A 23,339-nucleotide genomic window follows, 5' to 3' on the forward strand; every position below is an offset into this window, starting at 1 on the left:
AACAATATGTTAAATCTTAGGCTGGTATATCTTTAGGAATGATTGGTAAAAAGATGCACTGATCTTATCTTTAGTAGAATTGTTGGCAAACTTTTTAGTCCAAGCTTTTAAAGAATTACTGGAATGTAGCGTTAGATAATAACATGATAAACTCATTGTTTCAAACGGAGAGAAATCCAAATAGGATTTTCACTAGTATGGAACTACACTTGAATGCAAAAGGATATGAATGGCAAGGACTGGAAATGTGCTTCAAAAAGACAAGGATGTATAGTAATGCTTACAAAATCACTAAAATACACGACAAACGATTAAAATGTGAAAGAAACATACATTTCGTAGGCTTATTTTATATTTTTTCCAACAAAAGCATTGTCATGAAATACAACGTTACGTTATGCCTGGCGCATTTCTCTGTGTGGTTGAATAAGATAAGATAAGATAAGATAAGATAAGAGATAAAAGATAAAAGATATAAGATAAGATAAGATAAGATAAGAGATAAAATATAAGACAAGATAAGATAAATTAATTTTAACTTGACAGGATATAAAACAATACAACATAAGATGTAGGCCAACCAATGTATGAATTAAAAAGAAAGTGTTATACTGAATTATCTTTTACTCGGGAACACCAGATTTAAGTTTATTCGTTGAAATATATTTCGATTTTATACTGAAACAAACAAATGTCCCATTTCTATATCATTTTACAGCAGAAGTAGGTAACAAGCATCTACATTTTGAGGAAAAACGGCTAAAAATAAGGTGAATTGACCAAAGAAAGAAATCAGTATAATTGTTGTTAGATATCTTTTGTATTATAATCCCAAGGAGAGTGCATTTTCACATTTAAAAACTTACTATTTTGAAATGACAGACAAACTTTCAGTAATAATTTTTGTATAACTTTTGTTAGATTGTTTTTGGTTAATAATCGTAAGAAGAGTGCGTTTTCACATGTAAAATTCACCGTTTCCCTCTCTTACCTATCAACCATGTCTGTCTTCCAGATCTATAAATATATACATTTTATACTTTGTATTACAGTAATGTATGTTTTTTTTATCCTTCTAAATGTCAGAACTTTAAATATATTTTGCAAGATTACATTTTTTCACAATGAGTTTAACTTTTTGAGGTGAGAGTTCAGTTCAATGAAATTTTGTTCATGTATTCAATTTTAGAGCTTTAAACACTATAATTATACTTTACAATGTCATTTGCGTCTATTTGTGCTATTTATTGTTGCTTGAAAAATGAATAAAACGCCATACAGTTGTGTTGTTTACTTTTTTTGAAAATAAAAGGTCAAACAATTGCATTGATTATTGATGTTTAAGAAATCTAACCGACATTAAATGTGACCTTCCTTTACTAAGTTTACTTCCCTCATAGCATTTGCAAAATGCAGGTGTGTTCAATTGGTCATACTTTCTTGTAATATGCAAAATAAAAAAAGGAGTATCCTTACCGACATGCACTTTGTCATCAATAGATACTCCCATTTGCAAAACTAAGCGGAGTTTACCCTGTACTCTTATACTTTGTCATCCAATGTTACTTCACCTTTATGCCATTTACGAAATGTAATGAGGTTTCTTTCCCATCCCGCCTTGGCGCCAGTGAGATTACCATAGGCATCTTCTATTTGGTCAACATTTACTTCACCTTCTATGACGACATTTGTAAAATACAGAATTAGTTACTATAAGTTTTTCCCTTCCTTGTCGAAATAAAGGGGAAATTAGCCTTACTGTCTTCCAAAGATACCCCTCCCTCAATACTTCTCTTTCCCTTTCTAAATGCCATTTGCAAAAAAAGGTGGATACCATAAGCGACCTCTTTATCCATCTAGTTTACCCTACCGTCATTGACGCCATTTGCAAAATAAACATAACAGACTTTTTCTCCAACAACAAGATACTTCCCCTTCTCCTTTTAACGTCATTTGCAAAATAAAGGGAGGCCACTCTATCCGACCTGTTTTGCCCCATCCCGAGTTACTTCCCCTACCTCTCTCGACTCCATTTGCAAAATAGTGGAGGCCACTATCCAACCTGCTTTGCCCAATCCAGAGTTACTTCCCCTACCTCCCTCGACGCCATTTGCAAACGTAAGGGGAGGCCACTATAACCGACCTGGTTTTCGCCATCCAGAGTTACTTCCCCTACCTCCCTCGACGCCATTTGCAAAATTAAGGGGAGGCCACTAACCCACCTGGTTTTCGCCATCCAGAGTTACTTCCCCTACCTCCCTCGACGCCATTTGCAAAATTAAGGAAGCCACTACCCACCTGGTTTTCGCCATCCAGAGTTACTTCCCCTACCTCCCTCGACACCATTTGCAAAATTAAGGGGAGGCCACTCTAACCGACCTGTTTTCCACCAGCCAGAGTTACTTCCCCTACCTCCCTCGACGCCATTTGCAAACTAAAGGGGAGGCCACTCTAACCGACCTGTTTTTCACCATCCATAGTTACTTCCCCTACCTCCCTCGACGCCATTTGCAAAATAAAGTGGAGGCCACTCTAACCTACCTGTTTTTTCACCATCCAGAGTCTTCCCCTACCTCAGTCGACGCCATTGGCAAAATTAAGGGGAGGCCACTCTAACCGACCTATTTTCCACCATCCAGAGTTACTTCCCCTACCTCCCTCGACGCCATTTGCAAAATTAAGGGGAGGCCACTCTAACCGACCTTTTTTCGCCATCCAGAGTTACTTCCCCTACCTCCCTCGACGCCATTTGCAAAATAAAGGGGAGGCCACTCTAACCGACCTGTTTTTCACCATCCAGAGTTACTTCTTCTACCTCCCTCGACGCCATTTGAAAAATAAAGGGGAGGCCACTCTAACGGACCTGTTTTCCACCATCCAGAGTTACAACCCCTACCTCCCTCGACGCCATTTGCAAAATAAAGGGGAGGCCACTCTAACCGACCTGTTTTCCACCATCCAGAGTTACTTCCCCTACCTCCCTCGACGCCATTTGCAAAATTAAGGGGAGGCCACTCTAACCGACCCTTTTCCGCCATCCAGAGTTACTTCCCTTACCTCCCTCGACGCCATTTGCAAAATAAAGGGGAGGCCACTCTAACCGATCATTTTCCGCCATCCAGAGTTATTTCCCCTACCTCCCTCGACGCCATTTGCAAAATAAAGGGGAGGCCACTCTAACCGATCATTTTCCGCCATCCAGAGTTACTTCCCCTACCTCCCTCGACGCCATTTGCAAAATTAAGGGGAGGCCACTCTAACCGACCCTTTTCCGCCATCCAGAGTTACTTCCCTTACCTCCCTCGACGCCATTTGCAAAATTAAGGGGAGGTCACTCTAACCGATCATTTTCCGCCATCCAGAGTTATTTCCCCTACCTCTCTCGACGCCATTTGCAAAATTAAGGGGAGGCCACTCTAACCGACCTATTTTCCGCCATCCAGAGTTACTTCCCCTACCTCCCTCGACGCCATTTGTAAAATTAAGGGGAGGCCACTAGTCGACCCTTTTCCGCCATTCAGAGTTACTTCCCCTACCTCCCTCGACGCCATTTGCAAAATTAAGGGGAGGCCACTCTAATCGACCCTTTTCCGCCATCCAGAGTTACTTCCCTTACCTCCCTCGACGCCATTTGCAAAATTAAGGGGAGGCCACTCTAACCGACCTTTTTCCACCATCCAGAGTTACTTCCTTTACCTCCCTCGACGCCATTTGCAAAATAAAGGGGAGGCCACTCTAACCGACCTTTTTTCGCCATCCAGAGTTACTTTCCCTACCTCCCTCGACGCCATTTGCAAAATTAAGGGGAGGCCACTCTAACGGACCTGTTTTTCACCATCCAGAGTTTCTTCCCTTACCTCCCTCGACGCCATTTGCAAAATTAAGGAGAGGCCACTCTAACCGACCTGTTTTCCACCATCCAGAGTTACTTCCCCTACCTCCCTGGACGCCATTTGCAAAATAAAGGGTTAGGTAGCAGGGTACACTTCAAATTTGGCCCCCGTCAATATTTGTTATAAAATTTCGTGATTTTGGATGTCTGTAAATTAAGGTGAGAGATAATGATTATAAATTCTTTAGAAAATTTATACAGCCAATACATGTAAAATTCTGATGTCAGTGGGAAAACTAACTGCTGGTAGCTTTGTACGATCAATGAGACACCTTTTCGCGGAAAAATTCAAATCACGGAAGGGTTCTGTGTTTGTTGATTGACAGTAAGGACTGTTAAATTGAGAAATGCAATAAAATTGGGCATTGTTCTTGCAGCGGGATCATTGCAGGCTGTTCAAAAAGTGCAAAATTGATGATTTGGCATGCTATTTTTTTCATGGATGGTGTAAACCTTTCGTTTTGATAACTTTCTTTATTCTTGTATGAGAATCCTGATCTTGCCATTAATTAAAAGCACAAAACATGCACGCAATATATAATATGGCCACCCTGATTCTGCTCTTAAGAAAAGTGCAATATTGCGACTCGCTACATGTAAGACCGTCCGTGCCCAAAATTTTCGCATCTAAGTGTACCCTGCTACCTTATGAAAAGCGCAATACCCTAATTCTATTACACAGGTATTGAATAGGCTTCACGATCACAAGGGATCAGAAAATATAATAATACTGAATTCAGGTATGGTATGGGAAGACTTTTAACATAAATATAACAACTCCTCAAGAAGCATTGAGCTATATTGGTCATATTTCGATGAAGCCATGTATTGTTAGACATATACTAACAAAAGTTACGACCACGCTTGTGTAAAATATATGAAAATCAAAACGTAAAAAAAGCGTATGTACGTGTACTCAATGCCTTTGTAGAAGATGCAGCAGAAAAAGAGGTACCATAAATGTATCCTACAAAACAGGCTGAGGGCAAACGTAAAAGCAGTTCATGCCACTTTTATGACCTGTATATTATGGAGTTCACCACTTGTCCAGTAAAGTGAAACAGAAAAGGCTCGAAAACAAAGCATGCTGGGTGATTTTGAACTGTACGTCTGATACACGAGCAGCATAACTAGGAACCAAGCAGCGATGCTAGTCTCGATCTCCCGGCGGGTTTGAATTGTGTAAGGGTATTCTAGTTCTTGTTGTTATCGTTTTTTGAAATCATCGATATGTTTAATTTTCATGCATGACTTCTGCATCCGCATTTTGACAGATCTTTGATTAATGCGTCTACCCATTACATTGCGAGGTTTTATAAAATAATCATTGGTATATCTTTCTCACACGAAAATTAACATTTTTTAGGAAAACGTAAACATCTTATTTTTGCAAACGAAAATTCAAACTGCATAAACTGTTTTTGGCGTTTCGGTATCCTGATCTGGACGTAGATTGGTAGATTGAATTGTACATCGATATTCGCGTTAAATGATATATTAAGCGCAAACAAGCATTTTTGTGCTCCCTTTGCATGCTTGAATACCAATATTTTACTTGGAACCTTTATGGCCGAGTGGTTAAGGCCGCTAACTTCGAATCACTTGCACCTCACCAATGTGGGTTCGAGCCTCCTTCGGGGTGTTAAATTCTTCAGATGAAGAAACCATCCAGCTGGCTTACAGAAGGTCGTTGGTTCTACCCGGGTGCCCGCCCGTGATAAATTAATGCACGGAGTAGCATCTGGGAACAAACAAACTAAATGAAATACTGTCAAAAGGACCAGCTTTCAATATTAAAATTGTTTCTTTGTAAACAATATATGATTTAGAATGAAGAAAAATACGGAAGGTGTTACCACTGCCCGTTCCTGGGCGGTGCCAACAGTGTTCTTTTTGTCCTCGCTGTCCGTTTGTGTGTGTGCGTGCATGTGTGCGTCTATGCTTCTATTTATGACAATTCTATTTGGCAGTGTGTGGCTCTGGCTGTATTTGCTGTTCCTTATGCTTCCAAGGAATCTACCCTTACCTTTTCCAAGATAATTACAAGAAGAAATAAATCTATTTCAAAAACGAACTTGATAAACCTCATGCAGATGATATTGTTAAACGACGAACTTGAAATAGCCGACCCTTAATGCTTTACATTTTATTACATTTTTTCACAATTTAACATTTTTCATTTCCCTGTGTCGAATTTAATTGTACGCACAGGCTTATCGGCGTACGCCCAGGTACGCCCCCGCCACCCCCCACCCCCCGCCCCTACCCCACATAAAATAAGAAAAAATATCCATAGAGGATTTCGTAAGAAGAATTTGAACATATCAATGATATTGAAAATGGCTGGTATATCTGATAAATGAATACTCGCTCGAAATTCATAAAAAGTTAAGGCAAGTCATTATAAAATGCTTCTTGAACGGCTTTATAGTGTAATGCAAGCGTGTGCATAAAGAAAAGATACTAGTTATACGCTTAAGTTATTTCACTATTATAATAGATAAATCTGTAATACTTAGTATATAAATGTAAAGAAAGTTGCCCTTAAACATAGCCTCGTTTTCAGACTTTGGCTTGGACTTCTTTCGCGGACGTTTTTTTTTCCTATATTGTATGCAAATATTATAAAACACCTTCCAATATAACTTTATTTTGGAATTAATTGAAGGTCAGACATAAACGTGACTTCCTTCAGGTATGATTGTCAAATGACGCATCTTTACGCAGTTTAAACAGGATGTAAACCAACCGTAATAGTATACGTTGATATTTATATGAGTTTATTTTATCCACGAACTGGGTCGTTGTTATTTCGGACAGTTTTCATACATAATGTATCCATGATATATACAACTTCCTTTATTGTATGCAATTAAAATGACCCATCGAGACCTCTAAAAAGGTCCTGCACTGGGATCTACAAAAGGAGCGGCCACTATTATAACTTTACAAGTCCATGGCATGGAGCAAAAATCCAAATTTAACGATAAACAAGCAGATCAGATTTCACAGGTATGTTATGTGACAAAGGCAATGTCAAAAATCTGTTTACATATTTGTACGTATCCTAGATCTGGGATGGTAAAATCACAAATAAAAACCTAGAGATCAAATGTCTATTTGTAAACAAGTGAAGTGTATGTTAAATAACATTGCATATAATCATTTTGCTAAAAACGGAGTTACCGTTAAGCTAGTATACTTGCTGAAAAAAAAAGCAACTGATTACTGAAAATTTTAGACAATGGACGGTGAGTACATTTCTATCTCACATGTTTTTTTTTTTTTTTTTTTTTTTTAAATAAATGATGTAATACCAAACTCAAATATTATATCATAGTAGTTTCATACAAATTTTCACTGATAACGTTTAAAGCTATATAAACTGTAAAGGAGAGACAGCTACGTTTAAAATCATAAGAGAGGCTATGATAAAAGTGTTACTCCACATTAAACAGTTGTTTGGTCTATTTGGTCTTTAATAGATGTAAATTTTAATGAGCTGTGCAAAATCCATTTGATCCAAATGCGATATCCCAGTTGAAACTACTGTTAAACAATCTAGATTTATTGACTAAACACTTTATAAAATGGTGCTATGAACAAATATATGTGTATTTCAGAGTCAGGTTACGGAGGTTATACCGGTGGGATGGATTTAGGAGGAGGGTGTATGCCTATGGATAACATAGCATATATAAGTGGGAGTGAGGTCCTAGGCAACCAGATTCCATCGGGTAATGTGGAAGAAGCACCCGCTGACGTGTCATATATCAACGAAGGCAATGATCTAGACCTGGATCTGGATATCAAGATGCCGAAAATGAAGTTCAAAAAACCAAAACCAACTCCTGTTGTTAGAAGAAACTACTCTTCAGTGAGTACTGTTTACTAACGTTCCAGCAAAACAGAAGAATAAGAAATGCACAAAGTAGAATTAGTTTTCCTCGAGTGTCGATAAATTACATGTTTTTAGTTGGGAAGCATATATCGATACTTGGTTATCTTGCTATCACATGTATTTGGTACGATAGTAAACCTGTGTTGGTATATTGACAATCCATATCAGCGCCACACTACCGTTGGATACTCTTGATGAAATCACACATAAATGAGCCGCGCCATGGGAAAACCAACATAGTGGCTTTGCGACCAGCATGGATCCAGACCAGCCTGCGCATCCGCGCAGTCTGGTCAGGATCAATCCTGTTCGCTTTTATAGCCTACTGCAATTAGACAAACCTTTAGTGAACAGCATGGATCCTGGCCAGACTGCGCGGTTGCGCAGGCTGGTCTGGAGCCATGCTGGTCACAAAGCTACTATGTTGGTTTTCTCATGGCATGGCTCATATACTCTGCTTTATACTTGTATCCTGTGTTAAAGTTTTATAAGAAATATTTAATAAAGAAGAAAATTTAACTAATTTAGATTGTTTACCTTGTCTAAGAAAAGCGCCGTACCCTGGCAACATATTTGCTTCTCCTTATTAGCTGTTCCCATTCATATTTTTGTGATGCATGGAATACTCATGTTCACCTAGTGTCATATATTATGTCAATTTTCTAACTATTTTACTAGCGTCTTAGAAACCTGTATGATTATTGTTCCTTCTATTAGATTTTATATATACGAGTTGAATTAATTGTGACTATGAATATATATTTTCAGAATAACGGCGGAACAATAAGTCTTGTCGTCGGCGTCCTCGTTGGCATTGCAATATTTCTCATACTCTACTTCTTTGTCATAAGCGACTGATGCAGCTACCATCTGAAGAACTTTTTTTGTTTTGCCGTGCAAATCATGTTGAGAAGGAACCTTTACAACCTTTCACAGACCTGTTTGACAATACATGTGCTAGTGTTAAAGTTAAGCAACGCAGATTTTGCATTTGTATGTGAAATTCTGCTTGATACTATTATTGAAATGGGCCTCGTTTACATCCTTTTGTTAAAATTTGATTGTGCTTTGCAAACGAAGCTCTTAACTAATCTTAGTTTTTGAATAACCATGTGAGATACAAAAATCTAATTTTTCATAAGAAGAAGTATGCGTCTGAATCAAATGAACATATTTTGCCAGTATTTGATAATTATTACTAACATTGACCTTGTAAAGGTAGTTCGCAATGCCAGGTGTTCATCTTATATCAACCTCCCTGTAGATAAAGATATGAAATATTTTCAAGAAGTAACTTTAAAAGAACTTTAAAAAGTTCATATTTATTGTGCTTTCATATTTATTTTACTGTAATCTTGCTATAATTTAAGTAACAATGTTTATACTGTATAATTTATGCATTTACTTGTTATGCCATATACGGGTTGAATGCAATAGTACATTAGTATGTCTTATTTTGCTGTATTTTTGATACGATTATATATTTTTGTTGTCTTTTATAATAACATTAATAAACTTATACCGTATTTTTTATTTATATTGTTTATTTTGTCAGAAGCACAGAGACACCCAAAACACACACAGAGAGCCATGCATCGCAAAGTAGACCCAAACACAATTTTATTGATGAAAATAAATACTGTCGTGTTTTTTGACACATAAACGACACAGGTACAGTTACGGTAACTTGATCGCAGACGTTATGGGTTTTTTTTTTATTTCACTCCTGTATTTGGCTGTTTTAGAGGCATGTCATAATATCGTATCATTGGAACAAAAAGATACGAAGTGTAATGCTAGCTTTTTACTCCTGTACGACGTTTTATTATCATTGTACACAATAAAGAAATTCAAACTATATATATTTGGGTTTTACCCAGCCTGTGACAACAAATCAGTCAGATATCAGACGTAGTTTACGTGTTGGAAAGATAAATGATTTGGTATAGACGACAAGGACAACAGTATATTTGATCCACAAACGAGTCACTGCCGTGTGTGTATCAAACCGCTGATCAATAAAGTCCCAACGTAAACTTCACACATGTATAATATTTATAGCATTTATGTGAAAAAGTTTGACTGAAGTGGATAAATTTATGAGCCGCGCCATGAGAAAACCAACATAGTGGCTTTGCGACCAGCATGGATCCAGACCAGCCTGAGCATCCGCGCAGTCTAGTCAGGATCCATGCTGTTCGCTAACGGTTTCTTTAAATGCAATAGGCTTTAAAAGCGAACAGCATGGATCCTGACCAGACTTCGCGGAATCGCAGGCTGATCTGGATCCATGCTGGTCGCAAAGCCACTATGTTGGTTTTCTCATGGCGCGGCTCATATGTAACTTTACATAGAGTAAGATATTATTAAATGAAAATGAAGAACAGAAAAAATATTAAACTTTAATGAATGTTTATATATTTTTTAATTAACTCCCTTTTCTAACTCCCCTTTCAAATTTAATTGTTCACTTTCTTATTAACCTTTTATGATTAAAGACTGACGCTTTTAATCCACTGAATGTAGCTCTTATGTCACCGTGATTAGTTCATGTAATTTAATATGATTATATAAATGTATATCAATAGGAGGAATTGAAAATCTCAATAGCCAAATTTTTGCAAGGTTATCTCCCTTTTATACTTATTTTTTCATTTAAGACAATTATCATTGACATCACTAATTTTGTGTTATTCTACACAATTATATGTGGTTAAAAAGGAATTCCATGTAACTCTGTACGCAAGATCAGACTGAACATAAAAGATAACTTTAATTGTATCTAAAATAGTTCCAGTCTGTGACTCTAGTTACCTCCCTGGCTGCCCGGCCAATATCAGACTGAAATGAAATGAAAATGGTAATTACGCTACGAGTTGGACTATATCCGAAGTGTCATTGTGTGAGCATTCTAGCATAAAACTGCTGTTCTTGTCACATTTCGGTGGTGGGGGGGGGGGGGGGGGGGGGGGGGGTTAACAGATGACAAAACGTACACACAGATTTTCGCGTTCACGTGTTTTATATATGCGCGTTCCGTGGCGAAACGTAAACGCATTACGGTCCCAAAACGGATAATTCAAAAGGAAATCGATCAGCGAAGACATTCCCGCGTATTTCATGGAAATTAATGGCGTTGAGGGACAATGTATTTATTCTTTAGTTTTTTTACGAGTTTCATGCTAGAATAGCGTTAGCGCATGTTCATTTCATGTTATAACATCTTCAGAATCCCTCAGGATACGTTGGTATCCTCGCCTTACCGGGCTCGGGCATCAACCAATCCCTCGGGATTCTGTAGATGTTATAACACGAACAAATATGCGGGCAGGATTTTTTCGAGTTTTTGACAGACGACTTACGTGCTTTAATTTATGAACGAATGCGTAAATTCATACGCTACTATAATGAAATAGTGCTTAAAAGAAAATCATTTGTTTTGCTCTGTTTCTTCTAATAATTGAATAATACGGTATGTAAGAAAAAATATCTATCACTAGTTGAAGATGTGGATGGTAATGTCTGGCTCTAGGGTAACTATTTAGGCGGTAATGACGCTCTGCCGGGTTACAGCAAAACATTTACCCGGGAGACAGATATTTCAGCCGCAACTTCAACAAATTAATTAGGACCCGACGAAGCAAGCGAAAAAGAAAATATAACAAGTAGTTCGATCCAAGTGAGCTTTTAGGACTGCCTATCATTGAGTTATATTTTAGGACTGCCTATCATTGAGTTGCCTTTTAGGACTTCCCATCATTGTGTTACCTGTAAGGGCTGCCTATCAGTGAGTTACATTTTTTAGGACTGCCTATCACTGAGTTACCTTTTAAGACTACCTATCATTGAGTTACCTTTAAGGACTGCCTATCACTGAGTTACCTTTAAGGACTGCCTAACATTGAGTTACCTTTTAGGACTGCCTATTATTGAGTTACCTTTAGGGACTGCCTATATCTGAGTTACCTTTTAAGACTGCCTATCATTGAGTTACCTTTTAGGACTGCCTATCAATGAGTTACCTTATAGGACTGCCTATCATTGAGTTACCTTTTAAGACTGCCTATCACTGAGTTACCTTATAGGACTGCCTATCATTGAGTTACCTTTTAGGACTGCCTATCACTGAGTTACCTTATAGGACTGCCTATCATTTTGTTACCTTTTACGACTGCCTATCACTGGATTACCTTATAGGACTGCCTAGCATTGAGTTACCTTTTAGGACTAACTATCAATGAGTTACCTGTAAGGACTTCCTATCATTGAGTTACCTTTTAGGACTGCCTATCATTGAGTTACCTTTTAGGACTGCCTATCATTGAGTTACCTTTTAGGACTTCTTATCATTGAGTTGCCTTTTAGGACTGTCTATCATTGAGTTACCGTTTTGGACTGCCTATCATTGAGTTACCTTTTAGGACTGCCTATCACTGAGTTACCTTTTAGGACTGCCTATCAGTGAGTTACCTTTTAGGACTTCTTATCATTGAGTTACCTTTTAAGACTGCCTATCATTAAGTTACCGTTTAGGACTGCCTATCATTGAGTTACCTTTTAAGACTGTGTATCATTGAGTTATCTTTTAGGACTGCCTATCATTGAGTTACCTTTTAGGTCTGCCTATCATTGAGCTACCTTCTAGGACTGCCTATCATTGAGTTACCTCGATGAAAGGTAAGGGTCCATCTCTTATTGGGCTGAACACCATTCATACTGTCTCTCTCATAATAGCTGAATGATAACCATTTTATTTCAATAAAAAGTTTTATAATTTTTCAAAATTCAAAAATGCCATGCCCCGGAATCTTACGAGGTTTGTAAATCTCATCTAGGAAGTCTAGTATGTTTTTCCCGCCTTTTTCCGTTGCTGGAATAAATGGTCTTAAACACCGGGGTTTAGGACGACTCACGTTGTGTAATTTAAGAATGAATGCGTAAACTCATACGCTACTATAATAAAATAGTGCTTAAAACAAAGGAATTCGTTTTATGTTATTTCTTTAATAATGGAAGAATTCAGTATGCAAGACAAGTAATCTGTCACTAGTTGAAGGTGCGGAAGGAAATATCTGGCTCTCGGGTAACTGTTTTGTGTTATCCCAGCAGAGCCTCATTACCATCTAAACCGCACCTTCAAAATAACAGAAAACTAAGTGCACATTTCTTTTGGAATTGAGTGTATACCACATATGATAAATGTGTTTTGGAGTATCAATACCTCTAGCTTCTAGATCATTGGCGAAATTACTCATTTTGCACGTCCATGTTTGTATGTTTATTTTATAACCAATTCTGCATTTGCACGTAGTGATTTGTTAAAATGACGATGAAGTTTATTTAGGTAAACAAATTTCTGTTCTGATCTATTAAACAAATATTTGCACATCCTAGATGCATATATTTCACAAAACTGTTTATCAGTTTGACTTATTTTTGTTTTTATTAGAAGGAATGCACTTTCAGCGTAGTATAAATATGTTATATGATGGGCGACATGTTTTCAGCTTGACAAGTATTTCAAAATATTGTAAATATCCTGCACATATACTATTTCAAAAATGAAAGTTATTATTTAATGCTAGGAATACAAGCTAGGTAGAAAAACTGGATTAATTTTGTGGAATTACTTGATAAATATTTTTTTCCATAGATAAATAAGATTTTCGTGTGTTTTGTTTACCATGGATGTGGGTTCAGAAAGAAATAGGGATACTTGTGGAGTCTTAGATGAAGGAAAACTTCGAGATACAGATGAAAGCACGATACAAGGAATATTGACACATTCAGCTATTACGGAAGAGCGTAATGATTGTCAAGTCAGTTCAAATAGAAGAGTAATGGATAATAACACTAATACCATAAGTGATATTAGTTCAAACGCTGCGAATCAATTCGATAAAAACCAACCGGAAGTTCGATCATTCCGAAATGACCCAGTTATCGTAACGCAGAGCGAAAATATCATTGACGAACAAGCCCAAGAAGCACAGGAGTCGTCCATAAACTCGAATATGACTAGTACAAGTCTACACGAAGAAATAAGAGATGATTTTAACATAAATATACCAAATGAAGGTCAGACTCCAAATAACGAGGAAATGGGCGTAACATATCCAACAAGAATACCCCCATCTTCTCCTATTACTGTAGCATTCGAAGAGCAAATTCACGATATTGCTAACGAATCTCATCACGTGATCAGAACACACAGGAATAGTATAGACACTACACATACAGAGGAGCAGAACCAAACAACCGAATTTGTATACAATGATTATTCTGCCTCGCCACCAGATTACGCAGAATGTATTATTATGGAGTATTACAACAATAATGGGCTTGTTTGTTGTGGTAGTCAGACGACTACAGACGCTTGCTTTTGTAGTTGTCATAGCGAAACTGGAAGTGGAAATACTTCGCAGAATTTTACACATAACGTGACGTTTCTTGGAGTAGACGAATCGGCATGTAATGTCAACACTGCAAGCACAAATGTTCCGAGGAACAAAGAGGTATAGAAATAGCGAAGCATTTTACATCTTAGCCTTAAGCTCGCACTTTACAATACACTTAACAACCCTATATGCATAGCCAATGAACTAAAATGCACCTTTGACACACTACATTTCCCACTTGCACCAGACCAGCAAGAAAATGCTTCTGTACATGCTATTTTCTTTCTGGTCTGGTACCAGTGGTATTTCCATAATATTTATACATATAGAACTGATTACAGCACGACCAGACTGACTTATGTCAATTTTCGGACACTTTTCTTTGATAGGTGCTGAATTGAAATTTAACATAATCGAATAATGTCATATAACATTAAATTAAATTCAAGAGCATAATCTGTTTAAATATAAATGAATATATTAGATAAAAACAAGAGAATTCCAGTACTTGTACACAAAAATGAAAACAAAAGTCGTTATCCGGCCATTACGAAGATGGAAATTAACAGTTTCTTTGATAAATCATTGGGCACAATTGTCTGAAAGAAATTTGTTTAAATAAACATAAATGACAAAGTAAAATTAAATCGATTAATAAAAACAACATATTTATGTTTATTTTATGCTAACTAATGAAATACTGTATTCTATCAGTTAAATATTTTCATATCTCATCACTCACACTGTGAAAATATGAAATCTATATTTTCACACTGTGAGAGATATAGCTCCGCCCCCTCATACATTGTGTATGAATTTTTAAATATTTGCTTAAAACAGGATGAAAACTGTAGTCGCGATTTGTTCTTTTTAGTATATTTCTCGATTCAAATTATTTTACTTATGAGAATTTCATAACGTTATGCAGCAAACAATGAAATAAAATGGAACTTAATTTTGTGTGCGTCTTTATAACGTCACAACACGTCTGAAGTCATATCTGTTTACGCGCGTTTGTTTCCCGCGTTGAGATTAAAATTTGTTGCAAAATGCACATCTCAACGTAATTGAGCATAAAATAAAAAGAAAATTTGTTTGTTTTGAGTGAATATAGAATATATCTCACCTCGAAGTGAGAAAATGTTCACATTTTCACTCGCGCTACGCGCTCATGAAAATATTTGAAATTTTCTCACTTCTCAGTGAGATATATTCCATATTCACTCTAAACAAACAAATATCCTCTATGTATTACATTTCTTTTAAAAACTGCGATGGGAGCATTGATTTAAGGAATTTGAATACGTCGTTAAAGTTTATACAGTTTTTGAACTGTACTCTTTGCAGTTTGAAAGACTTTGCAGTTTGAAAGAGTTTTAGCAAAATGTCACGTGTTGGCGTTAGTAAATTTGTTTGAAATAAATTTAAACTGAATATAAATTAAAACTTCATATTGTTTTAGACAACAAAGATACCAATACTGAGGTATTACACGAACTGAATAAGGCGTAAAAAAATTGTTTGTTTCCGGTATCCCGACCTACCCTAAATTTTTGGTCCGACCCTAAATGTTTTTATGGCCTTGGAGAATATTTTTTTCAACTTTTTAACACACAAATTGAAATTTCTATAGGAGTGCATTTATGCTAAAGACAAACATATACCAGTACAATCCTCACTCAATATTTGTGTGCGTCATTTTCATCTTGTGCTTCTGAGTATAATATTGTATGGCTTAATGCCAAGGTCACTTTCTTCGCTGTTGTCAAACATACCTCGCCTCATCCCACCATCTGAAAGATGCAGTGATCCATCTCCCTGGCTACCTCAGCTACCCATCCCGTGTAAAATATCCTATAGCCATCCTTATATTTCATATCACATCCTTGTTTCGTTTTAAGGAGAGAGTAATATTGTGGGCGACCTTAAAGTCCCTATCTATATTAAAAGTTCTATATGTTTAAACACACATACTGTATTTATGACACAGACAGATTTTATGGATGTTATGTTTTCATTTGTTTGCTCTTAGTCTTTATTGTTCTGTACACCAAACGAAACTGAACATTGCTAAGATATTTCCTTTTTATTGTTTCAGGACAAGAAAGTCAAGTATTTGTTTTGGTTCATTATGATATTTCTGGTGGTAGCTGGAGCTGTTTATGGAACCATAGCAGCAGTTTCATATGACTGATTGGAAAACATTGACACTTTTGTTTTGTTTTTGTTGGGTTAAACGTCGCACCGACACAATCACAGGTCATATGGCGACTTTCCAGCTTTGATGGCGGAGGGAGACCCCAAGTGCCCCTCTGTGCATTATTTCATCACGGGCGGGCCCCTGGGTAGAACCACCGACCTTCTGTTAGCCGGCTGGATGGCTTCCTCAAATGCAGTATTCAACGCCCCGAGTGAGCCTCGAACGCACATCGGTGAGGTGCAAGTGATTCGAACGCCTTAACCACTCAGCCACAGAGGTACCGAAAAGAATGACAAATGACCATATTGTTCATATTCAACAAAAGTGTTATAATATGTACATTTCTGAAGATAACAATTGAATGTTTTGACATATCCGATCACTTCGACGGCACATTCGAACAGGTATTGTCAAACAGTTCTGGAATGCTTCTTTTTCACATTTATATTCCAAGAAATTTTTAGATTTTACGCAATAATAAAATTTCAAAAACTGCAAAACACACAAGAATATAATTCTATTCATTTTATTAAAAACATACCATTTTTAAAAGTCAAAAACATACACAGAAAAGTCGTGTTTTTTAGAAACGGATGCATACCATTTATGTATTTGTTGTTATGTCCTGTAACAACAAATTAAGTATTACAATAAAATATGACTAAACTGAACTACCATTTATAAGAAAACAGAGACGTAAACTTCTATAAAATTGTGACATGTTGTACAATGAAATGATCTTGACAATGACGTAATTTTGTGTTTGTTGTCTTCTTTGACTCTCACGTCATTTATCGCTTATCATTTTCGTGTATTTTGTGACTTAAATCTTAAAATGATTATAACTATACATGACGTCACTGTTTGGTATTGTTGAAACTTTTAGAGCATAGTACACTAAATTTCAAGAAAGTACTTTCAGTAAGTCTTAAGATATTGGCAAAATAAGACTTGGAGGATTAGCTGTTTTGTTCAGTGTAAGAAGTGGGGAGTGTCTCTCTACACCACTTTTTTCCTTTGTCTATATTAAACCGCCATCTTGGATTGGGTGGAGTGAAATTTCAAGAGGATATGGATTGAAAAGAGAGGTCGTTCTGTACAATAATACCAGCAGCTGATACCCTTTGCTTTACATAGAGCTTACTCTCATTATAGAAGGTCAGATTAAAAAACAACAACAGGATCTCTCCATTTTATCCATGCCTATAATTAAAACATAACAACCAAACCCTTATGCTATTCCTTCCAGAGGTTCAGGGTAAGCTATTGGGATGGGCCTGTGTCCATCATCTGTCACCCGTCGTCTAGCGTTAGCTTTTCACCTTTAAACAACTTCTTCTCATGAACCGCTTGATGGATTATCACCAAACTTGGTCTGTAATATTTTTGTATAGTTCTCTCCAAAATGTGTTCAAATGGTTATGCTAAAGAGATTTAAGGGGTCGCCAGAGCTAAAAATAGAAACAAATCTTTAAATGACTTATTATCATGAACCGCTTGACGGATCATCACGAAATTTTGTATGTAGCATCTTTATAAGGTCCTCTCTCATATTAGTTCAAATCATTTTGCTTGACTCATTTTAGTGGCTGTCAGAGCTAACCTACTTTCAGATGAATGGTCATTTTTAGATTCTTTTTGAGGGGAAACAACTTCACTTCTACTAATCTTAATTTTAGTACTGCTAATTTCGCTTAAAAGTAAAACATTCTATTTCTTGATAGAGTTAAAGACATAAAACTCTTCAGTATAAACTCTTCACCTGAAGTTGACCTCCTAGATGAAGAGATACTGTTTTGTTTTCTAAAAGAGGAATGTTCCCGACCTTCTATACAGACAGAGAAAATTACTCTATCAGGTAGCATTTTCTGTCATTATTCCCTTAGATTTTAGCCTTTATTGACAAATATCTAGTTTTGCACCTTTTGTCATGAACAACATGTCATACTGGTAATTGTGTAATTGATAGATTTAATAATTTTTAGAGCCTTTCGAAGGAAAGTGTCTTTATCAAATTTTAGTGTACATTTTAAGTCTGAGGCCATTTAAAATAAACGTTTTACGTTCCCTGAAGTCTTTTCACATCCCTGGGTAGATTTCTTACATCATGAACAAGGAACATAACTACTCATTCAAGTATGTATTCTTACCAGATTTCATATTGTGCCTTGTATTTTTTGGAACACTTCCAACACGGTTAAAATGTCATGGCCCTTTTCAGGTGACAACTTAGGCCCATATGGGCCTCTTGTTGAACAAATAACATTCTAGTTCAAAGGACATTACAATATTAATTAATGCGTTCTCAATAGCCATACGTATAAGATATAAAACCATCTCTCACTCTTGTTACCAAGCAAAATCCTGCGTGTTTTTTTTTTTCGTTTGAGCCATTGTTAAAAGTCTAGCTTGATCACGGTCTCTGAATATCTTTTGAGAATCAGTCACCATTACATGTTTGCTAGATGGACCAATAATCATGGAGTTTTCTAATTGATATGCATAACTTTGTGGTCGACTAGCTACAGATGTTTTAATATGATTTCTTTTTTTTTCATCTGTAAGATCACCTAAACAGGTCACCTAATGAGGAATTTCTTCTTCTCTGTCACTTGTTAGTTTTTCAAAGTATAGCATTGGTTCATCAATCAATTCTACTTAATGTCATTTAATTTTTGACCAAATTTTCCCCAGTCCTATACTTTGAAAAACTAACAAATGATATAGAAGAAGAAATGGTGCTAAACCGTTCGTGTGTAATGAATTGGTAGAGGTACACTTGAAATACAGGGATGAATTTGTAGAGCCACTGGAATTACCAGTGTGGTCATACCGGCCTATACAACAGCCCAAGCTAGACACAAATTATACTAGTACTTGTACGTGTGTATCTAAATATATTGTATCATCTGAATATTCACCTCGATCATTAGGTGATTTTTAGGTGATCTTATGTGCACAGACGAAATACAACGAAATCATATTAAAACATTTGTAGCCAAAACGATATGCATATTAATTAGAAAACCCCGATGAAACTAGTGAACAAACTCACTTGAAAATAAATGGCATCGTATTCAATTCTACAAATCAAATGTCAATAGGTTAAGTAACAGTGTTTGTTTGTTTTATAGTTATGTAATGAATGGCAGTTACCCTTATAATCGCTCCCGGATTCTGTACCAGTACAAACCTGTTCTCCACAAGTAACTGCCAACCGGAAATTGAGAACGAATGATTCTGCCACAATGTTTTTCATAAAATCGTCTTCGCCCGAGGATCGAACTCATGACCCGCGATCTACGCACTCCCTACTGGGCTAAACATTGCAACAATCAAGGTAATTTATTATTGGCCCAACAAACAAAATTAGTTGTAAATGTGACTGATTCTCATAAGAAATGCAGAGACCGTGATCAAGCCAGACCTTTGGAAAGGGTCAAAAGAAAATAAAACATAGGGTTGTGTTTGATAAGAGAAAGAGAGAAAGAGAGAGAGAGGGGGAGGGAGAGAGAGAGATGGTTGCATATCATACCCGCATAGATATTGAGTATGTATTAATATTGCAATGTATTTTGATGAACTAGAGTATTATTTGCACAAAAATTATGAAAGTAAGGAATATAAAAGTATTGTTTGTAACATTTTTACTATATGCGTAGAAAGAGGAGAGATCTTTAAAAAAAAAATCTGGCCTTTCATAATTAGAGCCAGCTCTGTAAAGCAAAGGCTACCATCTGCTTGTGTTATCACCAGGGTGAGAATCACACATACTGACCTTTCTGTTATTATTATCTGTTCTCCATCCCCTCTTGAAATTCCGCTCCATCCAGTCCAAGATGGTGCCTTGATATAGACAAAGAAGGAAACAAGTTATCTCAATTACATGCATACATCTGTGCGATGTTTGCCTGAATAATACATTTAACCTCTCCGAAAGAAATATGTTACAACGAAATTAATGCCTCAATTATCAGCTATAGCATCATTTAGTGCTGCCATGTGTAATACCGCTGGACTTGATAGATTAATATGTATGCTAAATACATTCGTTACGTTTATCTATACTTTAACTCATTTGCATTTAAGTTCAGAAAGGTTGAAGCATAAATGAAAGAAATATTAAGTTTTCAAATTATTTGACTGATAAATTGAAGCATTTAGACCAAGGTGTTTTTTATACGAAAGTTAATGTTATATATTGTCAAAAAGTGAAGGTGTACACACGGTCAATGGAATAGTATATTTGCAAGTGCTTTATCTAACACAAGGTAATTTAAAATGTTCCAAACTCTAATAGATGGTGTAATATTCTCTTCATAACACAAAAAGACACAGATCAACGTTGCAAACTCTCCTTTAAACATTTAAATAATAAAATAGTATTTCTATTTGATTTGGAAAGACCAAAGGTCCAAATCCCCTAGCACCTGCTTTTAAAAGCGGAATTTTAATATAGTAAATTTGATCGTACTTCATGATCCAAAAGGACTAAAAAACAACAACGAGCTAAAGTACTGGGAGGCATTTAACAGACTACAAACCACACGTAAAGACATTTGCGTTAAGGTAGTTCTGCACGTTTGATAAACCGGAAGTGATGGCGTAACGTCATTTATCCGGAAAACGTAGAATAAAGCCTGGATTCGGCGTACGGAAATGAAAATCAGTTTATGAATTAAAGGTAACCTGTGAATAAATCTATTAAATCGTAACAGTCTCTATCTTTCTAAAGTTAAAATATGATATTAAAACATCTGACACGTTAATAATTCAAAATAATGTCTTAAAATTAGCTTCAAATAGGGGGTTCACTTTAATCATGGCCAAATATCTCAGAAATAAGCACACTGACCTATACATTTTATTTCACTATATCATAGGTCATATGTTTATTTACGTCCGTGAGGAGTTTGATTAAAATCTACATTGTGGAAAATTTTCTCTTCGGGAAAATGTTATGAAAGTTGCTATTTTCCCATAGACTCCCATTATGAAAAATTGCGTGAGGTCCAAATTTTTCAAAACAGTTTAGCAAAAAATCAAGCACACAACTCTATCATTTTTATTTGCTGAGTTTTCCAGGTATATTCTGATATTGTGAAAAATCAGAGTTTAATCAAATTCTACATTGTAGAAAAAATTTCGACCCAGACGTGCAGAATTACCTTAATTAAGAAAATATTTAACCCTTATCATGCTGGACGCGATTGAGTCTGCCTTTGCGACCAGCGTAGATCATGATCAGCCTGCACATCCGTGCAGTCTGATCATGATCTACACTGTTCGCCATTCAGTCAGTATCTTTTTGGTAGGCACCCCTTTTAACAGTTAATGGTACTGTCCAAATTTTTAGATTGACAAGTTCATTATAGAAATTTAGTAGGGTAAGGGTTAAGAATATCCTTTGTAAGCATAGAACATACGCAAGCAAAATGGTAACACACTCGGTTTGTTTGAGTTAGTTCGATTGGAAGGATATTTTCCATTGTAAATTTTAGCCCGTTTTGGACACCAGAAATAAATTAAAATCTCAACTTAAAGTTTAGTTTTTGGCTTCATTTACTAACTGTTACGACTTAACAGTACTACAGAGCCATCTGGTCTGGAAGCATTATAATGACGAACATGTTATTGAACACTATAATACCAGTTTTACACTTTAATGCCCACAGAGGTCTAAATTAAGGCGTGTATTTGTTTAGATTTCACTATAAATAGATGACTTTTTGATATTATGGTTGAAACAGATCAACCAATTTTATTTATATTATAACCTATGTCATGCATGTAAGCCAATCTACTTTATTGTCGCCTTAATGGATAAAGGATGCATGCTCTGCAGCCTACATATCTATATTTTAAGAATATTTAATTTAAAAAGTTGATCTACAGCAAAAATCATTCCGGTTTAACAACTTTTCTCATTTTTTTTTTTCACTGACCGAGTTTTTAACACGGCCACCAGATCTGCATTGGATTTATACTTTACTCTAATACTAATGCATCACAAAGATTTTCTTCAAAATGGAGGACGAAAAGAGGTCTCTTGACACAAAAAGTAGTCTCTTGCTTGATGGACGTGGTCTCTCCAGCAAATTGGACTATATAATTAATCTATTTAGAGTACAATTATAAGCATTATCAACCACATAAGTCCACATGATATACACTCAATTCCAAAAGAAAGTGTGCACTTAGTTTTCTGTTATTTTTTCTCGGTTATTTTCATGAAAACTTACAATGTTTGGTACCAAAATTTAAATCAGTTCGTAAACAAATTGGTGTGCATTTTAGATTTTGAGTTATACCTGAGAGTTAGTGTATGAAAAAATGAAACAGAAACGTCGGGGATTTTTTTGAAATATTTGAACTTAAAAAGTGCACACTTTCTTTTGGAACTGAGTATATACTACGCAACAGGAGCTTTTATGTCTCCCATAAATTTGATGCAAGACATTTTTGTTATACAAATACTTAATATATGCATAAAAAGATAAATAAGGGTATAAAATGGTAATTTGTCTGTGCTAAACGTAATTTGTCTGTGCTAAACGTAACTTGACACGCATGTACTTTGAGGTTTACGTTCTATTTTGTAGAAGATGCCAAGCTTCTTTTTCAAAAGTACTTTTATGATTATTGTGTGTCTTACATATTCTCCAGATACTCTGGGAGCTGAAAATGTTACAAACCATGTATGTTTAAAAAATGCAAAACACTGCAAATGAAAGTGAAAGTAGAACTGTGAAAATACCCCCCAAAACCGGCACTGTTTCAAAAATATGAACGTTAACTGTTTTTAATCTTCCGCCGGAATACCCATATAATATGTTAGACACAGAACAAAAACAGTTTTTTTTTTGTTGTTTTTTGAAAAAAAAATGTTTGAAAAAGTTTTATATTTTCTACAAAATAGAATGTGGGCAGTCGAAGTACATGTGTTGT

General features: G+C 36.1%; 2 protein-coding genes across 2 annotated transcripts; both read left to right on the forward strand.

The window, feature by feature from the left end:
- The first annotated feature begins 6,983 nt into the window (after positions 1–6,983).
- Positions 6,984–9,319, forward strand: LOC123559403 (uncharacterized). The gene is made up of 3 exons (XM_045351174.2): positions 6,984–7,143; positions 7,516–7,769; positions 8,562–9,319. The coding sequence occupies exons 1-3, from the start codon at positions 7,137–7,139 to the stop codon at positions 8,649–8,651; spliced, it is 351 nt and encodes a 116-aa protein (XP_045207109.1). The 5' UTR covers positions 6,984–7,136; the 3' UTR covers positions 8,652–9,319.
- A 3,811-nt stretch (positions 9,320–13,130) lies between these two features.
- LOC123559402 (uncharacterized) lies at positions 13,131–17,256 on the forward strand. Its single transcript, XM_045351173.2, has 2 exons — positions 13,131–14,308; positions 16,290–17,256. Exons 1-2 carry the CDS (start codon positions 13,478–13,480, stop codon positions 16,383–16,385), a joined length of 927 nt encoding a protein of 308 aa, XP_045207108.2. The 5' UTR covers positions 13,131–13,477; the 3' UTR covers positions 16,386–17,256.
- Positions 17,257–23,339: the final 6,083 nt, after the last annotated feature.

Source organism: Mercenaria mercenaria, chromosome 10, assembly GCF_021730395.1.
Source record: "Mercenaria mercenaria strain notata chromosome 10, MADL_Memer_1, whole genome shotgun sequence".
NCBI lineage: Eukaryota > Metazoa > Mollusca > Bivalvia > Venerida > Veneridae > Mercenaria > Mercenaria mercenaria.